Source organism: Solanum stenotomum, chromosome 6 (assembly GCF_019186545.1).
Source record: "Solanum stenotomum isolate F172 chromosome 6, ASM1918654v1, whole genome shotgun sequence".
Taxonomy (NCBI): domain Eukaryota; kingdom Viridiplantae; phylum Streptophyta; class Magnoliopsida; order Solanales; family Solanaceae; genus Solanum; species Solanum stenotomum.
In genome coordinates this window covers 26,427,250-26,454,647 of record NC_064287.1, presented here as the reverse complement: position 1 = coordinate 26,454,647, position 27,398 = coordinate 26,427,250, and the positions used below count along the sequence as shown (strand labels likewise).

The window sequence follows — 27,398 nt, the reverse complement described above, 5'->3', positions numbered from 1 at the left end:
CTGTGTCAATCAAGTTGATATGGCGCCAAATACATGAAAAGTCACTCCTACCATTTGGCTAGGGGCTCAATTTTTATCTAATGATGAATGAGTAGACAATGCAATTTAGTTTTCAAGAGAAATGTGATGGTGATGGTGATGATAAGTTTGTAATTGATGACATTCATAGATTATATCACTCGTTGTATTTGGTATTCAGGATTAACTTTTCTAGTTTTAAACAACTGGATATAGACTTGTAAATACAGTGCACCAGAAGGAAAAGGGAGAAAGTGTAACCCCTGGACAACTGAACATGTCCAAAGAGTCTTTACTGGTAGGAATTTTTTTTCTGGAGTTCAGTTGAAATAAGGTGCATCTCCTAAGTGGTTTTTATGTGAAGAAATACATTATTGTTAGATGTTACTGAAGCATAAGGATCAGTGCTCATGTCAAACCCACGGCCAGCATTGTAGAACCAGGCGGGGGTTCCACAAAACCCACCGCTTCTGGCTCCAACATGTGAAAACAAATATCAATAGGGTTGAACATATATTTCATAACCTACAATTTTAATCACAAACTCATGATGTCAACATCCCACATTTCCCACATCTTTGTGAAATTCAGGGATCATTCCTTGTGTTTGTGAAATTAGCATTACAACAAATTCCACTTAACACCACCAGGCTAAGGATTCCTTCCAAATCAACTCATTTTCCTCAAATCTAAGGAAAATAACTTTCCTTCCAAAATTAAGAAAAACATTTTCCAAACTCTACTTCATCCTTTTATTTTTTTTCTTACCCTACTCATACCCCGTACCCGACCCTCCTTGTTCAAAAAAAAAAAATTAAAATTTTTAAATTTTCTTTTTTTAAAAAATTCAAATATATTTTATTCCTATCCTCAAACCAGCACCCCCCNCCCCCCCCGGTGCCACCCCAACCAGGCCACCCAATAATTTTTTTTTTTTAAAAAAAATTGTTTTGAAAAATATTTCAAATTTTAAGGAAAATCATTTTTTATGCCACCCCCAACCCACATCAACCTCCAACTATTAAATTATATTAATTCCATGACTAAATTATAAAATTTAAGACAGTTTAGGATATTCTTTCATTTTTGTCTATAAATTCACAAGTTTTTTGTTTCATGAAATCTCAATTCAAGATTTTCATTGTTCTTTGTAGCATTATTCTATTATCAAATTTATGCTTTAATTTGACACCATGAAGAGGACTCTTGAATGTTGATTCATTTCTATTTTTATTTATTTTCTTAATATAAGGTCCTAAGGAAGATCTATGTGTTTATGCTTTCTCCATGTAACATTTTTAGTTTGAATTTTTATATTTTTTTTATTATTGAAAGTCTGTAATTTGTTTAGATGCAAATTAGTTATTGTAACTTTGTGTTTAACTAAAAAATTTTATTATTGCAAGTCTGTATTTTTGTTTAGATGCTAATTAGTTATTATAACTTTATGTGAAATAATACTAACTATTAGCCAAGGTTCAACAATACTATTATATTGTACAGAAAACTATTTATGTTTTCTTTAAAAAATTTTCTATTTTGTCCCTATAAATTCATAAACTTTTTTTTTATGAAACCCCTACTCATATTTAAAATCTTATTTTCCTTGTATTATTATTGTAGTAAAGCATGACTCAATAAAGAGGGCTCTTGGATGTTGATTAGTTAGCCCGAGGGAGTGTTGACAAGAGCTCAAATAAAGTTGAATAAGAAAACTGTGACATGGCTCTCTCTATGAGCTTCAATCCTATTTCTCTTTTTTGTTTGTAATTTTAAAATACAAAAAAATCATCTAAATATTAAAAATTGTAATGACCTGTTCCGGTCGTTATAGAAAAGCCATCGGGGAAAGAATTTGGGTCATAAAACTTTTTCGTAGTAACTTGAGAATTCCTAGCCCAGTCCAGATTTGAACGAATTCGGAGTCATTAAGGTCTAGGGAAACCTGCTAACGAATGAGAGATCGAATTATGATTTTGATCACATGAGTAGATAGCCAAGGCGTTAAGGAACCCGTACGACTTTACAGAATCAAATTGAGGCGAGTAGAACTCCCGAAACTGACCTTAGCACACTGAAGCATTTGCCCAGTGGTCAATGCGCACCCATCGAAATCGTTCGCCCTCGCGGAATTTGGGTTTGAATCCTGATAGGCCCACTGTTTTTTTTAATAATTTCTAAATGCATTTTATATTTTTAAAAAATAGAATATCGGTATAGGTGGGTTTATATAAATAAAAAATAATTGTTAAATAAAAAAAAGAAAAGAAAAATAGTATTTGTATCGTACTGTGAAACTACAATATCTGACTATTACTCACATTCAAAAAGTTTAACTCAATTTTTTTTTCAAAAGTTAGGGTTCTAACTTTTATTGTTGATCTAATTGCTGCTATCCAACATCTGGCCTCCGGTGTGTACTCTTGTCTCTCCCTTTTCATTTTTTCCTTATTCGTTTGTTTTGACATTGTACAATTAGTTATTCAAAAATTAATTTTTAATCTTTGATTCTATTATCCAACATATTGATAATTGATTATATTAAATTAATTGTTGTTTGCTTTTTAAAATTTTAACTTTTGATGGCATTAATGGTTCAAGATGATAGTGAAACTAGTAAAATATATGCTTTAGGTGCCAAAATATTAATGCTGAATTTAATAATTTTAATCTCACTTCGAACAATATTGAAGATTATACTAAAAATGTTCAAAATTTTAATTTTAAAAAAATATTTATCTTTTATTAACCATATTTTAGAACTTTAAATTAAATTACTCAAATCTTTGTATTATCAAATTAAGTTTTTTACAATAACAATATCTAAGGTAATGTTTTCAAACACATGACTAACATCTCATTAACATAATTTATGTTTTGTGGTTTTTTAGGATTTTTAAGAAAGAGTCAATATGATTACAAATTTTTTTTCATGCCTCAAACTCATTCAAATACTGCTCCTACCTCTCCTTTGTCAAGTTTGGCATCGCCTGTTGATCTTGTTGAAGCATTGGATAATGACAAAGTGTTAACCAATTTGGATCTTAAATTCGATCTAGCTGAAAGAACACAAATTTCAAAATTATCTCCTAATATACGTGACCAAGTGAGGAGATATTATATACAAAAGGGACCTTGTCAACCTATTTATTTTACTTTTCCAATAAGAGATTTTGGAGGAACACCGCGTCACTTTAATTGAAAATTGTTTTAAAAACCTCCATATTCTCAATGGCTAGAATATAACATTAAAAAGGATGCAACATATTGCTTATGTTGTTACTTGTTTAAAAATGAGATTGGAGGATATGGGAAAGTAAGTGATTCTTTCACAACGAAAGGTTTTCGAAGTTGAAATAAAGCTTTAGAAATACTAAAAAAGCATCTTGGTGAAACCAACAGTGTTCATGTTCGTTGTTTCAAGATGATGCAAGATTTAATGAATCAAAACCAATCTATTCTGGCTTCATTTGACAAGAAATCCAAAAAATCAAAGGTGAGTATCAGATTCGCTTGAATGCTTCAATTGATGTGGTAAGATAATTGTTGAAGGAAGGAATGCTTTTTCGAGGTCACAATGAGGGCGTAAAGTCTACCAAGAGAGGTCATTTTCTAAATTTCTTAAAGTGGTATGTGGATAGAAAAGAAGAGGTAAAAAATGTTGTATTAGAAAAAGCTCCAAAAAATAACAGTATGACTTCTCCAGATATCCAAAAGGATATTGTAAATTCTTGTGCAAAAGAAACAGTGAAAGCAATTATTGAAGACTTGAATGGAGATTACTTTGGAATATTGGTTGATGAATCTAAGGATGTTTCTCATAAGGAACAAATGTCCCTTGTTCTGCTGTATGTCAACAAAGAAGGTAAGCTTATTGAGAGATTTCTTGGTCTTGTTCATGTTAAAGACACTTCTGCAAAGTCATTGAACGAAGCAATCTACTCTTTGCTTATAGACCATTCTTTGAGTCGATCATAAATACGAGGCTAATGTTATGATGAAGCTTGTAACATGCAAGGAGAGCTTAATGACCTTAAAACTTTGATTTTGAAAGATAATTCTTCGGCATATTGCATTCATTGCTTTGCTCATCAATTGCAATTGACTTTGGTAGCTGTTGCGATAAAACATCGTGATGTGAATAATTTTTTTGACATTCTTTCTAATGTTTTAAATAATGTTGGAGGTTCTTTTAAGCGTAGGGAAATGCTTCGTGGGGATCAAGCTGAAAAATTAGAGGAATTATTAATGCTTGGTGAAGTTCATACAGGAAGTGGATTAAACCAGGAACTCGGACTTCAAAGACCAGGTGATACTAGGTGGAGATCTCATTTTAAGACAATACATAACTTCATTTCCTTATTCTCATCAATTGTCTATGTACTTGAAGTTCTTGAAAATGAGGGAGTAAATTATCACGAGAAAGCAATGGCAAAAAGTCTAGTGGGAGACATTAAATCTTATGAGTTTATCTACATATTGCATTTGATGTTAAAGATTTTGGAAATTACATATGATTTGAATATGGCTCTGCAACGAAAAGATCAAGATATTGTTACTGCCATGAAGCTTGTCGATCTTGCAAAGAAACAATTGCAATCGATGAGGGAATCTAAATGGAATTATTTGGTAGAAGATATATACCTATTTTGTGAAAAGAATGATATTATGATCCCTAAAATGGATGAGAAATATGGTCTTGGAAAGTCGAAGCGTAAAAGTTCAAGTGTTACATATTCTCTTCATTTGTGTGTGGAAGTTTTTTATGCTGTTATAGATTTGCAGCTTTTAGAACTTAACAATAGCTTTAATGCAGTGAATATTTATCTACTTCTAGGAATGGATTTGAGTCCCGATAATTCCTTTATAAATTATGATAAAAAGATCATGAAGCTTGCAACGTATTATCTGAATTAATTTGATGCTTCCAAGATTGAAGAGATTAGTTTTGATCTAGAAACTTATATTTACTATGTAAGTAAAGTGGACAACGCTTTCTCAAATTTGAAAGGGCTTGGAGATCTTTCGATGGCATTGGTAAAAACAAATATGCACAAGACACGGGGACTTGTTTATTTGCTTTAAAGTTAAGCTTGATAATACCCCTGGCTACTGCAACAGTGGAAAAAAGCTTTTCCTCAATGAAGTTCGTTAAAAATGACTTCCGAAGTAGAATGGGCGATGACTTTTTAAATGATTGTTTAGTTTGTTATATAGAAGATGAATTATTTGAAAGTGTACCTATTGATGTGATCATTGATCGTTTTCAAAAGATGACAACTCGTTGAGTGCAATTGTAATGATAATGCTTATATATATAATGTTTAAGTAGTTCGCCATTTTTATTGAATTAAATACTTGTATTTGTTCGTTAATTTGATGATTGTTACTTTAGGTTAAGATCGTTGTTCTTTTTAAAAATTTAGAACCCCTGACATGAAATCCTGGCTCCACTTTTGGTTGAAGGTGTGTTGTGAAATGGGGGTTTGAAACTCAACTTTTCACTCTCTATTTCCGTGCAAGCCGCCAGGGCAGAATTAATCCCGCAAGGGCGGGGCCACTGTGGCGGGTTGGGTCCTGCTATGGCGGGCCAGTCGCGAATTAAGTCAGAATTAAACCCTAAAAACATTATTTTCTTCAAGTTTTATTTTTGAGAGCTAGGAGACAACCCCAGGCGATTTCCAGACAGTTTTCCACTATTTTTTGTGCTAAAGGTAAGGATTTTACTCCCCTAATCCATTGTTCGATCTGTAGAATTTAGATTTATGGGTGATTATCAATGGGGGAGGGTTTTGACCTAAAAACTAATGGTGAAAAAAGCCCTAAGTTGGGTATTGGGATCTCGAGTTTGGCCTAGGGTTGATAATTTCGATTGTAATTCGGGTAATTAGACCTTACTTATTGATCCTCATATTGAACTGATTGTTTGTAGACCTAGAACAAGTAGAAAGAATCCGAAAAGGGAAGAATCAAGTTTATTAGGAGGATTCATGCTTATTTTCGAGGTAGGTGATGGTTTGATTTCATGTTTGTGTGATGTATGCTAGTATTTGCTTTATTGTAGTGCATGTATGTATGTGAATGTTGCACTATTGATCACATCTAATGAAAATGAGTATGAATGAATGATTGTATGCCATGAATCAACACTTGATTGTATGATTATGAGAATGTACATTGTGATTGTGATTATGGCTTGTTGAATGGACCGGGTGTTACGTTCCAACACATTAATTGGGATCGGATGTCACGTACCGACATACATATGGGAACAAGTGTCACATTCCGACACACTAACTTGGATCGGGTATCACGATCCGGCACACTAACTTGGATCGGGTGTCATTTCGGCACACTAATAGTTTGGGTATGGGTTCCATAAGAGGACCATTCCAGAGGTTTAGGGAGGCCGACACTTGCGGCCCGACCAATTCAGTCTGCTATGCCCGCATCCACATGTAGTTTCTCGGGAACTCCACCTTAAAATTTGATTCAAGATAGCTAGAGAGCCGCACCTTCGACAGGCAGCAGACCATCTTTTGATCGCAGTTGTTATAATTGTGGAGAACCTGGGCATATGAGGATAGATTGTCCCCAACCGCGCATGTGGATTCCATGCAACAGTAGACTAGAGCAGTGGTACCCTGGGAAATGGTAATAATGATCGAGGATGTCCACAAGCTGGGCGAGAAGGAAATGAGCGAGGCCACAGAGGTTAGGGAAATTGTAACGCAGGCAGAGGTACGGCGCAACCAGGCAGGGAAGTCGCCCGTCAAGATGACAGGGCTCAGTGTTACGCCTTTCCAGGCAAGAGTGAGATAGAGTCTTCTAACGTAGTGATCACATCTACCATTCTTGTCTGTGACCAGATGGATAATGCGGTATTTGATCCGGGTTCTACTTATTGTTATGTGTCCGTTCATTTTTCCTTGGGATTTGATATGATTTGTGAAATGCTTGATGCCCCTATCCATGTTTCTACCCCAGTTGGAGAGTTTGTCATAGTCACCCATCTTTATCGAGCTTGTTCTGTTATGTTTATAGGTTTCCAAACTTGGGCTGATTTGGTTATTTTAGATATGATGGACTTTGATATAATCCTAGGTATGACTTTGTTGTCCCCCTATTATGTTGTGCCTAATTGTAACACTAAGTCTGTGACTCTAGAAATTCCAAGTAGGGAAAATTTAGAGTGGGAAGGGATGTACAAGCCAGCTAAGATCATATCCTCCATTCGGGCTAGAAAACTGGCGGGAAATGGTTGTTTGGCATATTTGGCTGATATTCGGGATGTTGAAGTTGAGTCTCCCTCTATTGAGTCTATTCATATGGTGTCAAAATTTAGAGAAGTGTTTCCTACTGATTTGCCTCATATGCCTCCGGATAGAGATATAGATTTTTGCATTGATTTGGAACCTGGTACCCGCCCCATTTTCATCCCTCCGTATCGCATGGCCTCGGTAGAATTGAGAGGGCTTAAGGCTCAAATCCAAGAGCTTCTTGATAAAGGTTTTATCCGTTCTAGTGCTTCCCCGTGGGGTGCTCCTGTCTTGTTTGTTAAGAAAAACGATGGTAGTATGCGAGTGTGCATATATTACCGGCAATTGAATAGAGTCACCATTTGAAACAAGTACACATTGTCTCGAATATATGATCTTTTTGACCAATTGCAAGGTGCATCAGTTTTCTCTAAGATTGATCTAAAATCTGGTTACCATCAGTTAAAGGTTAGGCTTGGAGATGTACTCAGGACGACATTTAGAACCCGCTATGGGTACTATGAGTTTCTCGTTATGTCGTTTGGGTTGACAAATGTGCCTGCAACTTTCATGAGTTTGGTGAATGGTGTGTTCAAACCATTTCTCGATTCGTTTGTTATAGTTTTTATTGATGATATTCTAGTTTATTCAAAGAGTAAGGAAGAGCATGCCGACCATCTTCGTATTGTTCAGGGTGTTCTTGAGAGACAAAAGTTATATGCCAAATTTTCTAAGTGTGAGTTTTGGTTAGATTCAATTCCCTTTTTGGGGCATGTAGTTTCAAGAGAAGGGGTAATTGTAGATCCCCAAAATATTGAAGCGGTTAAGAATTGGGTTCATCCTAGCTCTGTGACTAAAGTTAGGAGTTTTGTGGAGATCGCTAGCTACTATCGTCGATTTGTGAAGAACTTTGCTTCTATTGCCACGCATCTGACAAGGTTGACCAAAAAAGAAGTACCTTTCGAATGGATCAAAAAATGTGATAAGAGCTTTCAAAAGCTCAAGACTCTTTTGACCACAACACATATTCTAGCACTATAGGTGGAAGGTAAAGATTTTATTATTTATTGTGAGGCCTCACATTCGAGTTTGAGTGTTGTATTAATGCAGGATAAGAATGTAATAGCTTATGCATTGCGACAGCTGAAGGTGAATGAGAGGTTTTACCCAACACATGATTTAGAGTTGGCAGCGGTAGTGTTTGCTCTTAAGATCTGACGACATTACCTATACGGTGTAAAGTGTTAGGTGTTCACTGATCATCGTAGTCTACATCATATGTTCACTCAAAAGGATATGAATTTGAGACAACGAAGGTGGATGGAGTTACTTAAGAATTATGATGTGACCATCCAGTATCATCCAGGTAAGGCTAATATAGTGGCAGACGCGCTATGTCGGAAGGCGGTGAGTATGGGTAGTCTAGCTAGAGTGTATCCAAGCGACCTTTGGCTAAGGAAAAACCTTGGAATCTAAGTTCATGCAGTTGGGTATCTTAGAGAAAGGTGGGGTGTTAGCTAGCATTGAGGTAAGGGCCACGTTCATTGAGGAGATCAAGACCAAGCAGTTTGAGGATAAGAATTTGAAGGGGCTTAGAAAAAAGACAGTGTCTGGTAAGACACAAGATGCAACTTTAGATGCGGGGTGTGTGCTCAGTTTTAAAGGAAGGATTTGTGTCCCTTGAGTAGATGACTTGATTCAGAATTTATTGATAGAATCTCATGGTTCGCGGTATTCTATTCGTCCGAGTGTGACCAAGATGTACCGAGACTTGAAGCGACTATATTGGTGGCCGGGCATGAAGAAAGATATAACATAGTTTGTGGCTAAGTGTCATAATTTCCAATAACTAAAATATGAGCATCAGAGGCCGGCAAGTTTGCTTTAGAGAATGCCAATTCCGGAATGGAAGTGGGAAAGAATAGCTATGGATTTTGTGGTTGGTCTTCCCAAAACTTTGGGAAAGTCTGATATTGACTAAGTCAGCCCATTTTATTCTAGTCAGAATAGATTATATTGCACAACAATTGGCTAAGGTGTATGTAAATGAGATAGTAAAGCTGCACGGGGTGCCCCTTTCTATCATCTCAGACCCAGTACCTAATTCACATCCAAGTTTCGGAGGAAATTACATGATGAATCGGACACCCAACTCACTTTTAGTACAACTTTCCATCCATAGACGGAGAGGACTATCCAAGTGTTGAAGGATTGAGGGCATGTGTGATGGACTTTGGAGAACATTGGGATAAGTTGACACCAAATTTTGTTCCTCCTTTCTTCTACTTTATTTCGTTGTTGCTAAAAAGTCGAATACTTTATAATTCGTTATTATTTACATTTATCACTATTGCTATCGTAATTATGTATTACTTTAGTTCATTATTATCATATTTCTATCATCATTTTCACTATTTTAAAAGTATATTTTTACTATCAACATTATTATTAACGCTTTATTGTTTTCTTCTTTAAAATAGATTGTCGTTACTTTATTTCAAATTTTGTTACTTACTAAACTGTTTATATATTATACTAGTTATTCAATTAGAAGCTCAAAAAAATTAATTTCAAGGAAGAAAAAGGCCATGAAAATCTATCCATTTTCCAGACCATTTATAACCCAAATGAGTAGCCCATACGACCAAATCATCTAAGCCCATTTAATCTCTATTGATTCTATCTTAGCATCAACCCATATCATTTTCCAAATACAAAGATAAGACTTTACCTAATCCCTACATACAAATAAAGTACTGCACCATCTTCTTCCCTCTTCCACTTTTGATAGAAAAATAAAACTTCTCCTTGTCATAGTAAAAATCTGTCTTGCCATTTCGGTGTAATAACCAGACCCCTTTCTAGCAAACTTTGTTTTCTTTCCCATACTATTTTTATATTTAAAAAATAGTAGGATCTAGGGAAGATCTTCCTTTTCAAGAATTGATTTCTTAGAATCAATAAAGTCTGATAAATCTGACATTCACAACAACTCTATTTGACCAATATTTCAAAATTCAAATTCAAAAAATCTGGCTCAAACTCTAAGCTCTGAGCTTTATCTTTTTCTATAAATACTCCCATATATCTTCAGTTGAAGGAGAGAGCTTCGGCTTACAAAATAAATCACGAAAAGACTTGAACACTCGAAAGAACACCACTCTTTTACTTTCAATATCTTCAACTTTACTTTCTGTTTTGCTTGATTTTATTGGAGAAACGACAGTAGATCTTTGATCGACGACTCAATTCACTGCCCCGCAATAGGTGACATTCGCCTCTTTTGTTTTCCTTTATGTCGTCATCGCTGTGAAATATCAGACTTGTTTTAAGTATTCATGTCTTGCAAGTATTTTTTTCTTTAGTTTATTTATGATAACTGTTGATGCCGAAATGTATTTAGATTACTTTCGAGATTAGTTTAGCTTTGAAGTTGTGTTTCCATGGAGTATTGAACTACATAATTATATTACTAGTAAGTTGTAGACAATAAAATTCGCGTCGAGAAAACAATAATCAAGAACGAAAAATTATAGCAACAATCGTATTTATTATTTCAAAGTGCGAGTGTTACAATCTCTATGATTCCTCTGAATTCACCTTTTCAAATATGATTCAAGGGCTTGAAAGCTTGATCTTGAATCTTTGATGAATTTGAACTTTGAATTCTATCTTGATCTTGACTTTTGCTTGAATTTAAGGGCTTCGAGCTTGTTCTTGAACCTGATAGTCTTGATCTTGATCGTTCTTCAACTTAAATGTTTGAATTCTTAAACTTGTAGCTTTATAGAGAATTTTATGGCGTTTGTACCACAGATTTTCTCTAGCTTCTTGTTTAGAATTTTCTATGAGGACCCCTATTTATAGTTTTAGAATAGAGGAGTTGTGATTGGAATAGGATTCCCTTCGACGAATCAGATTTAAGTGACATGTCATATGGGCTTTATGGGGCGGGCTTGTCATCTTTGACACATGTCATGAGCCTATTGGCTTATTTGTTTGACTTGGCATGCCACGTCATTTGCCACGTGGCACCAAAAGAATGGGCCTCTAGGATAAGATGACATTGGATTTAGCAAATTGGGCTCATCTATAGCCCAAATCAATTAATTTTGACTTTAATTAAATTCATATTTATTGGACTTGAATAATTAGCCCAATTATATTAATTCATAATATTTATTTGGACTAATATATTCATGAATTTAATATAATTTGAATCATTTTATAAAATTATATTTAATAAATTTTAAATGATTACAAATGCCCCCTGCTTCAAGTCTTGTCGAGATATTTTTTTTTAAAGACTAGACTTGAAGTAATTAATGAAGATCTTCTTTAATATGTGGAATAATTTTGAGTTGCTCCATGTTTAATGAGAAATTATGATTTTAATTTCTTCATAATACTTGTGTTTCCTTTTTAAAAAGGAGGCCAAATACATGCAAAATAAACCCACGTGGGTGCACCTATATAGCAAGTTGCTTTATGGCTTGATTTTTTTTCATAAAAGGCTCAAGTATATGACTTACTTTTAGTCAATACATGGGCTGCTTTAGTTAACAGTATCACCGCCTCAAATAATGAATTCAATTAGGAGTAGAATTATGATCCAATTGAAGCCGTACTTTTTTTTTTTGTCTTAATTCCAATAGTAGTAGAATTAAGAAAGCTTCCTAGCCCCACCGACCCTATACAAATAACATTTTTGAATTCTATTAGGAGTCTAATTGGGGTCTTAATTCTTATTCCACTAAGAGTTAAAAACCCCAATTTTTTTAAGTCTATAAATAGGCCTCACGTCTCCATATTTTCTGAACACATTCAGAGATCGTGAAATCCCTCTTCACAACAGAGAGATTCTTGTGCTAAGGTATTTTATTTATTTATTTTGTACTCTTTTTTTGTGTCTTTCGTTTCAGAGACCAACAAAAATAGAGACCTTCATCGCGCAAGAGTCTGATCTTGAGGTGTGAAGGAATGTGTTTAACGTCCCGCCTTGAAAAAAAATACTACTCTCAAGGTTTTACAAGGTCCTAAATACTTAAGCATAAGGTGTGAAGGGATGTGTTTAACGTCTCTGCCTTGAAGATCACCGACTTGGGGCTTTACTAGAATACTGTGTTTAACGTCCCCGTCTTGAAAAAAAATACTACTCTCAAGGCGTTACAAGGTCCCGAATACTTAACCAACTCGAGGCTTTACTAGAATACTGTGTTTAACGTCACCACCTTGAAAAAAAATACTACTCTCAAGGCGTTACAAGGTCCCGAATACTTAACCAACGTGAGGCTTTACTAGAATACTGTGTTTAACTTCCCCGCCTTGAAAAAAAATACTACTCTCAAGGCGTTACAAGGTCCCGAATACTTAAACAACTTGAGGTTTTACTAGAATATTGTGTTTAACGTCCCCGCCTTGAAAAAAAATACTACTCTCAAGGCGTTACAAGGTCCCGAATACTTAACCAACTTGAGGCTTTACTAGAATACTGTTTTTAATGTTCCCGCCTTGAAAAAATAATACTACTCTCAAGGTGTTACAAAGTCCCGAATACTTAACCAACTTGAGGCTTTACTAGAATACTGTGTTTAACGTCCCCGCCTTGAAAAAAAATACTACTCTCAAGGCATTACAAGGTTCCGAAAACTTAACCAACTTGAGGCTTTACTAGAATAATGTGTTTAACGTTCCCGCCTTGAAAAAAAATACTACTCTCAAGGCGTTACATGGTCCCAAATACTTAAGCTTAAGGTGTGAAGGGATGTGTTTAATGTCCCCGCCTTGAAGATCCCTAACTTGAGGCTTTTTCAAGATCCCTAATGCTTAAATTATTCGCCCCTTCTTAACTACCCCTTTTTTTCAAGTTTTATCTTCTTTCGTGCATCATCATAAGTAAATATTAACACTTTTGTTTTTGCAGTTTGAACAATGGTTTTCTTCAAGGATTATACTTGCCCATCTTCTCAACTCAAATATCTCATCGTTGGAACAGAGGGTAGTACCGTGGAGACTATGTTTTTGGTCCAGGATTCTTTTGTTGGTCGTTATGTTGATCCATGGCCACAATTGAGGAACACGCTTCATATGAGAAGTTGGACATCCGAGTACGATCACAAATCTAATAAAGCCTCAAAAGCGTGGTATCTTGAGAAACCAAATCCTCAACGTACAAACATTGCGAGCACTCTTTCAAATTTAGGTCGCCGCATGATTCTAGAGGAACTACGTTGGGGAGACAACATTGTGCTTGAAGGTGAATATCACTGCATTCCAGGATACTAGGAATGGACAGAAGATGTCTTAAGCAAAAATGGGCAAAGTCTAAACAATGTTTGTATTTCTGATGCTATATTTGCTTCTCTTTTTACTTATGATCGGAACTCCAATATTGTACAAGCCTTTTGTGAGGCTTGGTGCCCTCAAACAAATACATTACTTACATCTATCGGAGAAACATCCATATCTCTTTGGGACTTGCATATTCTAGGTGGTTTGCCAATTAGCGGAGTCCCTTACGAAGAAGTGATACCTAACTCCACGGAACTTACACGTTTGGATGACAAGAGGGAAAGATTTCTTCCTCGAACTTGTGAGTGTATGTTTGCTGCCTTTCATCATCTTAAAGAGAAAAATAATGGTAATATGAGGGTCTCTTTTAATGAATGGATACAATTTTGGTGCAAGAAAGATCGCAAATATGAGCTAGCTCCCCCAAAGAAAGAAAAGAAATCTCGACGTCTGTCATCTACTCATAGTCCAACAGGTGAGATACCTACTGAGATAAACACATGGTCAAGTACTCAAGAGATGGCATTTTCTAAGCTTGGAGCGAAACACCAAAAATATGAGACTTATTTGACGGCCTTTTTGTCATGTTGGTTATGTGCCTTTGTATTTCCGTCTGAAGAAGGAATTTCATTCGGCCTGAAACTTTCAAGATAGCAAGCTTAATGGCGAATGGTAAAAGGGTTAGCCTTGTGGTTCCGGTCTTAGCAAGCATATATCATGGCTTAAATAAAATTTCAAATTCTTCACAGTTAGACCATATAAAAGTTTGTTTTCCCATCCACTATGTTTATGATTGGCTTGCTTATTATCTCAAGACACACTATCCGCTTACTAGTGGACCTTCTCTTCCACGAATGGTGGTATATTATGGGGAAGGCGCTGCAAAGTACTTTGACAAAGATGAGGCAAGAAAGCNNNNTATATCATGGCTTAAATAAAATTTCAAATTCTTCAAAGTTAGATCATATAAGAGTCTGTTTTCCCATCCACTATGTTTATGGTTGGCTTGCTTATTATCTCAAGACACACTATCCACTTACTAGTGGACCTTCTCTTCCACGAATGGTGGTATATTCTGGGGAAGGCGCTGCAAAGTACTTTGACAAAGATGAGGCAAGAAAGCGTGTTCATCGAGGGGAAAACATTGTATGGAATGCAACCATGCTTAGTAGGCCTCACCCAACTTATTATATTGATGATGGAAAAGCACCAGAGTTGGAGCTAGCTTATTTTATGAGCCTTCATTTTAATTATCTTCCATTGAGGAAGGGAGGTTCCTTTGTCATTGAGACATATAGTCCGCACCGATTTAGTCGCCAATTTGGTTTTCATCAAGATATTCTTGGCTATTTAGAAAATGAAATTGTTCTGAGTCGCTTGATGAAGGCCTTAGATATTGGCGTATTTGCATATCACGTGCAACTATGTCTAAAGCGACATTTCCTCCTGCGGTAACTTCCGCAAAGAAGCTTTATACTACCCAATATTCATCTTGGTGGGAGAGATCCTATGGAATGGTTCTTGATGATAATTTGGATGTTATGGTAGAGAAAGCGAGGTCGGAATTTGTTACCTTTTTAGAAGACAAAAGTCAAGATATCGAGAACACAATTTCAAAAGTCAAGACACCACTTGCTCCCCAACATCAAAGTAAGAAGCTTAACTCCTCTAAGGTATCTAAGAAAGAAGTAGTTCATACTTCTACTGATAAAGAGAAATGTCCCCAATTTCTCTTCTCTAGTAAACGGGCCCTTCAAGAAACAAGCAAAACTAGCAAGGATCGATGTTGGAAGAGGTAAAGGGTTGAACCATCTGGGGCTGAAGTTGTTGATTTAAGAGTCATAGAAGTTCAGAGTGTCGATAGTTCTTCAAGATCAATGACAATTCAAAGTGACAAGGTTTACTTTTTTTTTTTTTTTAATAAAATAACTTTGCTAACCCACTCTTTTCATGTGTAGGTTAACGCTACTAGACATCCACTAGGATTGCCACATGAGATGCCACAAGTTAGCGATGAGTCTACTGCAATATCAAGACCTAAGGCACAACCAATTTCAAATATTGAGCAAGAGCAAAAGACATCACTTATTTCTCGTGGCCAAGCTTTAAAAGGGTTGACTCCTAATTCAAATGAGTTTTCCCGAGTTCTTCCAAAGAGTAATGGAGCTATGCCTGTCTTCGAAGGAAAAGGTGTTGTGTTCAACCACAAAAGAAAGTACATCTTGGGTCTTTGGGAAGAGATTTGTGGAAAACTTTCCAGAACTTTTCTAGACAATATTTCATCTTACAAAGATGATATTTGTGAGATTTTCAAGGAGATGAGTGAGATGAATTTATTAGATCTTTCACCATTGAAGAGATTGGTAGATTCTCTTTTTGATCATGCTACTTCTTATGATCAAGAACACTCTAATTTTGTTGACAAGGCACATGAAGATAAGAAGATGGAGTTGATTTCCAATGCCAAAGTGCGTCTTGAATTGTTCAAAGTAGAAGAGGGTGAGAAGGCAAAACATGTTTCTTCTAACAAGAAATCACTAAAGAAGGTTAAGCGGAAGCTAGCAACTTTACAAGGAGAGCGAGAGGGACTTGAAGCTATTTTAGAAGCTGCTATGAAGAAGGTTGAAGAGGTTTTAGCTACAGAAGATGAGATATCCTCGTATGAAAATATGAGTTTATTAACGCTTGAAGATTCAATTCGTTTGGAACAAAAAAGAGAGTGCTTGGAGGCTAGTCGTCAAGATTTGACTAACTACAAGTTACGCTTAGATTAGGCTTTCTCTTCGTGTTTCCCTTTTTTTTGTTTCTTTAGCATTTGATTGATGTTTTAGACAATTTTATAGTAATGAATTTCTTTTTTTTTTATATCATGCATTTTTATTGCATAATCCAATTTGAATTTGCTCTTTAATTCTTGATCCCAAACTTTTAGTAATTCAAAGTCATTCCATATTTCGCATGCCAATAAGAATGAATATAGTGCAAGTTCCACATTTTTAAGTTTGCACATTCAAACTTGCCTTATCAATTTTGTGGAATTTAACTCGTAACAAGTTTTAGGGCCTTAACTTGTAAATTCATAGAATTCGAAGACATTGACTTGTAACTTGGTTGATTTAAGAGTCTAACATGCAAACTTGTAGGACCTATCATATTACTTTGTCGGATTTGAAGATTTCAACTTGTACATATAGAGGATTCAAATACTTCAACTTGCATACTTGTCTGAATTTAAACACTTCAAGCCTACTGTCAAAGAAGCTCATATTTCATAAGGGTTTGCCTCCATCTATTGACCATTCAATACTTTGTACAAGTCTACAGTTTGATGAGACAGAAGATAAAACAAAATACTTATTGCTTTGACTAACATGTGACAGATCAAGTGGGAACATGCGTTTTTTTGACACTCATGCAACATAACTTAGGATATATTTTAAGCACCTACGTACCTCGGCGAAGAGGATCAAGTCACAACGTAGTTCTGGGGATTGAGTGATTTTTTTTATTTTTTTTGTGCCGTACACAGTTTATACTCTTGCGGGCCAGGAGTAACATGCAGTTTAGGCTCGTACCTTAAGGAGCATCATCTTACTTCAAGGGTAGTACCTCTTTAGGAATTTTGCATTAATAGGACCAATCCTTACGCCATCTGCATCAACAAGCTTGTAAGCATCATGTGAATATGCTTCTTGTACTACATATGGTCCATCCCATTTTGAGGTAAATTTTCCCCCAGACTTGTGCGAAGTAATGATGGGTCTTCTTACAGGGAGAACTTGGTTTCCAACTTGGAAACACTTCAAGCGAACTTTCTTATTGAAAGCACGAGATAGACGAGCTTGATAACATTCAAGGTTTTGTTGGGATTCTAGCCTCTTTTCGTCAAGTGCTTCTAACTCAACAAGACACAGTCGAGCATTTTCTTCTTCAGTGAGCCTTTCTTGAATAGCAAGTCTTAAGGAAGGTACTTGATGCTCGAGTGGCAGGACTGCTTCAACTCCGAAAGCAAGTGAATATGGTGTTGCTTGAGTTGGTGTGCGGTATGTTGTCCTATATGCCCACAAAGCTTCTTCCATTCTTTCATGCCAATATCTTTTGGACTTGGAGACAATTTTCTTCAGGAGGTTGCATAGAGTCTTATTGAATGCTTCGACAAGACCATTGGCGGCAGCATGATACATAGAAGATTTATGCTGCTTGAAACCAAAGAGATCACAAATTTTGTTCATTAACTTGTTATCAAATGGCTTGCCATTGTCTGTTATTATGTAGCGAGGGATGCCAAAGCGATAGATGATATTCACTCGGATAAAATTTGCAACATTCTCTTTCTTCACTTCTTTAAGAGCGACAGCTTCAACCCATTTTGAGAAGTAATCTGTTGCAGCCAAGATGTACAAGTGTCCACCAGAAGATTTTGGTAGTGGTCCTACAACATCCAATCCCCAAGCATCAAATGGCCAAGATGCGATAGTTGGGTGCAATACTTCAGGCGGTTAATGTATGAAATTTGCATGAAATTGACAAGCATCGCACCTCCGAGCATAATCTAAGCAATCCTTCACCATGGTTGGCCAATAATACCCCATCATTTTTATGTGAAAGTGAAGTTTCGATCCAGATTGATGTGATCCACNAGGCGGTTAATGTATGAAATTTGCATGAAATTGACAAGCATCGCACCTCCGAGCATAATCTAAGCAATCCTTCACCATGGTTGACAATAATACCCCATCATTTTTATGTGAAAGTGGAGTTTCGATCCAGATTGATGTGATCCACATACTCCTGAGTGTGCTTCTTGCAGAGCTTGACTTGCTTCTTCCTCTCCCAAACATCGTAATAGTACACCCTCAAATGATCTTCTATATAATGTGTCCTTGTAGTAAAGGAAGCGAGGTGCACGACGACGAATATCAATGGATTTTCTAGAAGTATCCCATAACACATGTAGTCAATAATGGGCTGTCTCCAATCTTCCTTTACGGCTTCAGAAATAGCAACGAGATGCTCGAGCTCATTTTCTATATATTCTTCCTCATTTGGCGGTGGTACTATCCATCTTTGACAAATAGTAACTTGTGTTTGATCAGGAAGGGTTAGAGTTGAAGCCAGGGCAGCCAATGCATCAACTTTCTTATTTTCCGTTCTACGCATATGTTGAAGGGTTACATCTCTAAGCCATCCTATCAACTTTTGGGCATAGCCATGATAAGGACACAATTCGGGCTTCTTCACCTCATAACTTCCCAAGAGTTGGTTGATCACCAACTGAGAGTCACCAAAGACTTGTAAGTGTAATTGTTTCATGCCGACGGCCATCTCAAGTCCAAGTATCAATGCTTGGTATTCAGCGACATTATTAGAGCAACAATGCTTCAAAGTAAAGGAGAATGGTAGAGTCTCTTCTTGCAAAGTGATGAACACTACGCCAACGCCAGCTCCGCCACGATGTGCAGCCCCATCAAAGTACATTTTCCAAGGAGGTTGAATTTCAATAGACATCGCATCTTCATCAGGAAGATCATCAATTAACTCCCAATCATCGGGTATCGGATGGTCTGCCAAGAAATCTGCTAATGCTTGTCCCTTCATAGCTTTCTGAGGGATGTACACAATCTCAAACTGTTGGAATTGGAGGTACCATCTTGCTAGTAGGTCACTAAGGACAGGTTTTGACATAACAAACTTGATGGGATTTGCTCTAGAAATGAGGCGGACAACATACGCTTGAAAATAATGCTTCATCTTTTGAATTGAGAAGACAAGTGCCAAGCACAACTTTTCAATTGGCGAATATTTCAGCTCATTCGGTGTCATCGTTCTACTTAAGTAATAAAGAGCGTTTTCCTTGCCTTCACGGTTCTCTTGAGCTAGTAGGGCTCCTACAGACCTTTCTTGTGCCGCAATGTAGAGAATCAATGGCTTTCCAGGTATAGGGGCTGCCAAAACCGGAGGTTTCGCTAGATACGATTTGATACTTTTAAAGGCATCGCTACATGTTTGATCCCAATTAAAAGGAGCACCTTTCTTCATGAGATGACCGAATGGTTGGCTTCTTCCCGCTAGATTTGAGATGAATCTCCTCAAGTAGGCTAACTTTCCTTGGAGACTTTTTAACTCATGAATATTTCGAGGCCCAGGCATCTTCGATATTGCATTAACTTTGGCTTGATCAATTTCAATTCCTCGATGTCTCACAATAAAGCCAAGGAACTTGCCAGAAGTAACTCCGAAGGCACATTTCAATGGATTCATCCTTAGTTGATATCTTCGGAGCAACTCAAACAACATTCTTAAGTCTTTCAAATGATCACCCCTCCTTCTCGACTTCACCACCAAGTCATCAACATAACATTCAACATTTTTATGGAGCAAGTCATCAAATATATTTTGCATAGCCCTTTGATATGTGGCACCAGTATTCTTTAAACCAAATGGCATCACTTTGTAGCAATAAATACCCTTAGGTGTACGAAATGCAATGAGTTCTTCATCCTTTGGAGCCATGCGGATTTGATTATAGCCAGAAGAACCGTCCATCTTTTATCGCAAATGTCTTTAACTACGACTAACTTGAATGAAATTCTAATTGGTTATTAATTCTCAAAGTCGCTCCCTTGGGACACGACCCCAACCCTGGTTGGGTTACAATATTATTGACGATCGTAGACACTCATATCGTAGGATAGTGTCATTGATCACGATAAGCATCAGCGCTCTAGCTGGGGTAGCGCACCAGGCCCCTGCCTTGAAAACTCCTCACTTTCTTCTTCGTTTTTCAACTTTAAAACCCCTAAATTCACTTGGTTCTTTCTCCAAACGCTTAAAATCGACTATATTCTCATTATACACAAGATTCAACTCCAAATCACACCTAATTTCATGAATCAAACTCACGAAACTTCAACAACAAGAACCCACAAGATTTCAAACGAATTTATATCAAGAACTCATAACAATTGCTTTCAAACAACACAATTTCGTTGAATTGAATCATGATTGGCACGTGGGTGAACTAACCCAATGCTATGTGATCTCACATACCTCGTAAGGATTAACCCTTGGCGAAATCCACACGAAAATCTTCAAGAAATCGACGAATCTTTAACTTCCTTCTCCTTTCTCTTCTTTTCTCTTTTCTCCAAGCCCTAGCGTGAATTTCCCATTGACTAAACTTATCTAATTCTGATTAGACCCCAAATAAACTCCTAAAAACGAATTAAAATAATTGGGTAAGGAAAAGACTAAAATACCCTTCCAAAATCCGGTTTAGACTTTCCTTATTTGAACAACCCAACTTCAAATGGGCATATCTCACTCATACGAACTTAGAAGCGCGCAAACTCGGCAGCGTTAGAAAGATAATTCCAGGATATTTCCTAAGGTATCTGGAATCACACCTAACTCATCTTGATATAGGAGTTATGGTTGTTTAAAGTTGACCAAAATCTCAAACTTAACATAACTTAACAAATTTCCAGATTTTTCATTCTATCCTAAAATGATTCTTTCCAATTCTAACTCTTCCTTGTTCTTTCAAATAGCGAGATGTTACAATATCTCCATCTTGGGAACGTTCTTCCTTGAATGAGATTACTCTTAATAAGGTAAGTGTGTAACATCTATCATTCGGTTTAAACACCCAACGATCAAATCTAACACATCAAGTATATAAATTATAGAGTACTAAGAAGAAAATTAGAACCTTAATTTAGGACATCTCTGGATTCAAAGAGGTGTGGATATCTCATCTTCATATCTTCCTCAACTTCCACGTAGCTTCCTCAACAAACTGGTTCTTCCAAAGGACTTTGACTGATGCTACCTCTTTCGTTCTCAACTGGCGAACTTGGCGATCTAGAATATGAACAGGAATCTCCTCATAAGATAAGCTATCCTTGATCCCAATATCTTCAGTTGGTATGATAAGTGAAGGATCTCGATGCACTTCTTCAACATGGAAATAAGAAATATACGACGAACTGCTTCTAACTCTTGGGGTAGCTCTAGCTCATAAGCTACCTTACCAACCCTCTTGGATATTCTGTACGGACCAATATATCGGGGACTAAGTTTTCCCTTCTTACCAAATCTTATAACACCCTTCATGGGTGAAACTTTCAAGTATACCCAATCATCAGTGTAGAATTTCTGACGACTCTGCGCCGTTTTCAACCTCTCTTGAATGACTTTCACCTTCTCCATAGCTTGATGAACTAAGTATCGTCCTATCAACCCAGCTTCACCAACTTCAAACCACCCAATAAGAGATCTGCATCTTCTCCCATAAAGAGCTTCATAAGGAGCCATTTGGATGCTAGAGTGGTAACTANTCTAACTCTTGGGGTAGCTCTAGCTCATAAGCTACCTTACCAACCCTCTTGGATATTCTGTACGGACCAATATATCGGGGACTAAGTTTTCCCTTCTTACCAAATCTCATAACACCCTTCATGGGTGAAACTTTCAAGTATACCCAATCATCAGTGTAGGATTTCTGACGACTCTGCGCCGTTTTCAACCTCTCTTGAATGACTTTCACCTTCTCCATAGCTTGATGAACTAAGTATCGTCCTATCAACCCAGCTTCACCAACTTCAAACCACCCAATAGGAGATCTGTATCTTCTCCCATAAAGAGCTTCATAAGGAGCCATTTGGATGCTAGAGTGGTAACTATTATTGTAAGCAAATTCAAGAAGAGGTAGGTGATCATCCCAATTTCCCTTGAAATCAATCACACAAGCCCTCAACATATCCTCTAAGGTCTGAATAGTGTGCTCTGCTTGACCATCTGTCTGAGGATGAAAGGTAGTACTTATGTTCACCTTTGAACCCAAGCCTTTTTAGAATGACTTCGAAAACTGTGCAGTAAATTGCGTACCACTTTCTGAAATCACGGAGATCGGAACCCCATGGAGTCTAGCCACCTCTTGAATATACAAATGAGCATAATCTTCTACTCAATGGGTAGTCTTTACGGGCAAAAAGTGGGCTGATTTGGTTATTCTATCAACAATCACCCAAATAGAATCATACTGCCTGCCAGACCTTGGTAAACCTGTGATGAAGTCCATATTGATCATCTCCCACTTCCATTATGGAGGTTCTATATTTTGAGCCACACCACCGGGCCTTTGGTGCTCTACTTTAACTTGTTGGCAATTCGGACACTTAGCAACAAATTCTGCAATGCCCTTCTTCATACTACTCCACCAATAAACTTCTCTCAAGTCACGATACATCTTTGTGGAACCCGGATGAATGGAATATATAGATCTATGAGCTTCCTCCATGATCCTTTCTTGGAGCTCATCCACCTTTGGTACACACAACCTACCTTGGTATCTCAATACACCAACTCCCCCTTGTTCAAAAGCCAGTACTTTTTGGTTACGAACATTTGCCTTCAATTTAAGAAAAATAGGATCTTGGTCTTGCTTCTCTTTTACTTCTGACACTAATGATGATTCAGCCCCATTCATCACCACTACTCATCCTTCTGTGGAATCCATTAGCTGAACTCCCAATCTTGGAAGTCTATGCACATCTCTTTCTTATCTTCCTCAAAATGGGCGGTACTAACCATAGACAACCTGCTCAAGGCATCAACAACAACATTAGTGTTACCTGGGTGGTAAAGAATACTCAAGTCATAATCCTTGAGTAATTCTAATCACCTCCTTTGTCTGAGATTAAGCTCTTTCTGAGTAAACACATACTGAAGACTCTTGTGATCGGTGAACACATCCACATGAACACCATAAAGATAATGGTGCCATATTTTCAAAGCAAATACTATGGCAGCCAACTCTAGATCATGGGTTGAGTAGTTCATCTCATGAACTTTCAACTGTCTAGAGACATAAGCTATAACTTTCTCATTCTGCATTAACACACAACCCAAACCAACTCTAGACGCATCACAATAAACAACAAAGCCTTGTGTGCCTTCTAGTAAGGTTAATACTAGGCAGTAGTAAACCTTTTTTTTAACTCCTGAAAATTTTTCTCACAAGCTTCAGACCATTGAAATTTCACTATTTTCTGAGTTAACTTGGTCAAAGGGGATGAAATAAATGAGAACCCATCTACGAACCTTCTATAATATCCAGCCAACCCCAAGAAACTCCTAATATCAGTTGGAGATGTGGGTCTAGGCCAATTCTGCAATGCCTCTATTTTCTGAGTATCAACTTTAATTCCCTAATAGACTCCCTAATAGGTTTAGAAACACAAAAGGGCTCACAGAGTTTCTTAGTAAGAACATCAAAATTATTTGCAACATAAGGAGTCACAAAAGATAATCTTACTCCTTGGTATAGCAAAGCATAAACATAAAGAGTAAAGACTTTGATCATACCAGTGACAACATCTAGAGAATTCTCTTGCTCTTCAAGACTAGTGATCACATAAAGGCAGTTTGCTCCTCCGCCAGTATCGAAAGTAGCTCCTCGAGGTGCAGCCCCATCTAGTGGAGCAACTAATGAAGATTGGGCTCTATTTCCCTGATTCCCAATACCTTACCGGTTCTTAGGGCACTCTTTCATGAAGTGACCCTCTTGTCCACACTTAAAATAACCTGTAGAGCCATCGCGACACTTACCTGGGTGGGTTCTACCACACTTAGCATATGTAGGAGCCTAGTTACCTCCTTGTGCCACACTACCCTGAGACTGTGCAGGTCTAGCTCTGAAGTGTTGGGAATCAGGTCCCTTATACTCACCTTTGTTTCTAGGTGCAGGTGCACTAGTAGATGATAGAGCAAGTACCTTTTGCTTTTGTTGGAAAGAAGACCAGTTCACATTATTTCTTTGCTGCTCGGACTCATTCCCTGACGTCTTAGTCTTCTTATTTCTGAATTCCTCTATATCCCTAAACTTCTTTTCCTCAACCTACTGCGCATAGACCATTAACCTCGCTATATCCATATACCCAATTAGCATGGTTGCCTTACCTTTCTTACTCGATAGACGAGATAGCCCAGCAACAAACAAACCCATTATACTCCTCATATCTGCAACTATCTCCGGAGCATAACGGGATAGTTGGGTGAACTTCAACCTATACTCATGAACAATTAGTGAATCGTGTTTATGAGTGAGAAACTCTTTTACCTTGGCCACTCTCAGTTCTCGGGGAAAGAAACGCCCCAAGAAGCCCTCCTCAAAACAAGCCCAACTCGCAGGTGGTGTTCCCTCAGCTCTACCCTTCTTCCACTGATCAAATCAGGTCAGCAACTTTCTTCAGTTGATATGCAGATAGTTCTACTCGCTCAACATCAACAATGTGCATAACTTTAAACACCTTTTGGAGCTCCTCAATAAAAGTTCTCTGGATCCTTAGAAGTGCTTGAACCAGTGAAACTTGGAGGATTCATCCGCAAGAATTCTCGAATCCTCGAAGTATCAATCACTTCCTGTCTAGCTCCTCTTTGTTGTCCAACCTGGTTAGTCGCAACTTGCTTTAGCATTCGAATCGCCTCTATGAACTAACCATTGGTAACTTCTCCTTGGGGTTCCACTTTAGGTGCATTGGGTACCGCTTGCTCCTCAACATTACGCCAAGCAGGACGACCTCTGACACCTCTTTGTGGAGGCATGATTAACTGAAAAACACACGCAAGTAAAAATTAGAAAGAGACTTTATAGAGATGAACTCTATCGCACGAAATGAGTGTGAAAGAAGTTAGATAATTTCCTAGTGTTGCAGCCTCCTAATTATAGATGTGGCACGCTTCACACCGATAACTAGGACTCTACAGACAAGGCTTCATAGAGTCCCTAGGATTCTTGAACTGTATGCTCTGATAGCAAGTTTACCATGCCTCAAGCCGACACTCTGGGCAGGACTGGCACTCGAGAACCATTGTTGGCACCAAGCGAATCCTTGGCCTAGCTTACTTACTCAGCAGAAGACATAAAAGAATTAATACAAAGATTCAATGCAACTCTACTCAACTGTTTAATAGAATAACTTAGAATATTTAAAATTCAAAATATTCAACTTGGCCAAAATGGCAACTCAAGTCTCAACATAAGAAATAACAATGTAAAGACAACTAACCTATTAACTATCTATGAAGCCTCTAAAACAAGAAGGGATGTCGGGACAAGACCCCCTATCATCCTAACAACTAAAGTACTAAAAACAAATGATAAAAAGGATCTCTCTGGAAAGCAAAGAGGTTCACCAACTAACTCTGAGTGCTCAACTCGATCAACGAGGCACTGAATACTAATCCTAGTTACCTTTGTCTGCATCATAAAATGATGCAGGCCAAATGTCGTCAGTACATTGAATGTACGAGTATGCAAGCGGAAAACTAAACATAACTTAAGCTTGAAAGGAATTTAAAAGAACCACTTACCTTGACTTTACTCAACTCATGAATAACTTAACTCAAATGCAAAGTACACAACAATAATAGTGCAGTTTATACAAACCATTTAAAACGGTAGGTGACAACTCAATGTATTAAAGAAAATGCAATAGCAACTAAATTGAATATAAATTAATATAATACTGTGGGAGTTTCTCTAACCGATAACCATTAGTATGAGCCTAAGTGGTGATACAACATCTTGCCCACGTTGCCAGAACTGTCTTATACTTTGCCATCATATAGAAGCCATAACTAAGTTGATCCACTAGTCTATGCTAAAACTCCAGACACAATGTGGCCTAAGAATGCCACATACTCAAGCCAAAACTCACACTTAGAGAACTTGGAATACAAATCCCTATCCTTTAGAGTTTTGAGAACTATTCTAAGATGACTAGCATCATCTTCTTCATTCCTCGAATAGATTAGTATGTCATCAATGAACACGATAACAAACATATGTAAATAAGGCTTGAATACTATATTCATAAGGTCCATGAATGTTACAGGTGCATTGGTCAAACCAAAAGACATAACTAGGAACTCATAATGACCATAACGGGTCCTGAATGTTGTCTTTGGAATATCACATTCCCTTACTCTTAACTAATGGTAGCCCGATCTGAGAGCTATCTTAGAGAAATAAGTAGCACCCTGCAGGTGATCGAAGAGATCATCAATTCTTGAAAGAGGGTACTTATTATTGATGGTAACCTTGTTCAACTGGCAATAATCTATACACATTCTAAAGGAACCATCCTTCTTCCTCACAAATAAGATCGGAGCGCCCCAAGGTGAGACACTTAGTCGAATAAAACCTTTCACTAGGAGATCTTTCAACTACTCTTTTAACTTTTCGATTTTGCTGGTGCCATTATATATGGCGGAATAGATATAGGACGAGTATTTGGAAGGACATCTATACATAAGTCTATTTCTCTCTCTGGAGGGACTCCGAGAAGATCATCTGGAAAGACTTATAGAAACTCTTTTACTACTAGACCTGACTAAATTGGAGGTATCTCAACACTAGAGTCATTAACTCGGACTAAGTGATAGACACACCCCTTGGAAACTAACTTTATGGCCTTAAGGTACGAAATAAAATGACCCTTAGGCACTGTTGAACTACTAGTCTATTCTATAACTGGCTCATTAGGAATTTGGAACCTAACAACTCGAGTACAATCAATGGAGGCAAAATAGGCATGAAGCCAGTCCATACCAAGAATACATCAAAATCTACCATCTCTAATTCGACTAAATCAACCATTGTGTCCTTGTGATTGATTGAAATGACACAATCACGATATACTCGCTCAACTAGATTGGGGCAGCCTTGGGGTTAGGCTTTAGGGTCCCCATCAAGGACCCTTGGTTGGTCCCTGGGGGGTCGTACCTTGACGTTTAACCCCTAAACCCCTCAACCAAAGCTCGGGA

The 27,398-nt window shown here is 37.3% G+C and overlaps 2 protein-coding genes and 1 pseudogene across 2 annotated transcripts; 2 read left to right on the top strand and 1 right to left on the bottom strand.

Annotated features, from left to right (window-relative positions):
• Positions 1 to 3,711: 3,711 nt before the first annotated feature.
• LOC125868628 (uncharacterized) lies at positions 3,712 to 4,935 on the top strand. Its single transcript, XM_049549241.1, has 3 exons — positions 3,712 to 3,883; positions 4,133 to 4,327; positions 4,409 to 4,935. The coding sequence occupies exons 1-3, from the start codon at positions 3,712 to 3,714 to the stop codon at positions 4,933 to 4,935; spliced, it is 894 nt and encodes a 297-aa protein (XP_049405198.1).
• A 10,057-nt stretch (positions 4,936 to 14,992) lies between these two features.
• On the top strand, positions 14,993 to 16,342 carry LOC125868627 (uncharacterized; annotated as a pseudogene).
• Positions 16,343 to 18,311: 1,969 nt separating this feature from the next.
• LOC125868626 (uncharacterized) lies at positions 18,312 to 19,829 on the bottom strand. Its single transcript, XM_049549239.1, has one exon. It carries the CDS (start codon positions 19,827 to 19,829, stop codon positions 18,312 to 18,314), a length of 1,518 nt encoding a protein of 505 aa, XP_049405196.1.
• Between the last annotated feature and the right edge of the window lie 7,569 nt (positions 19,830 to 27,398).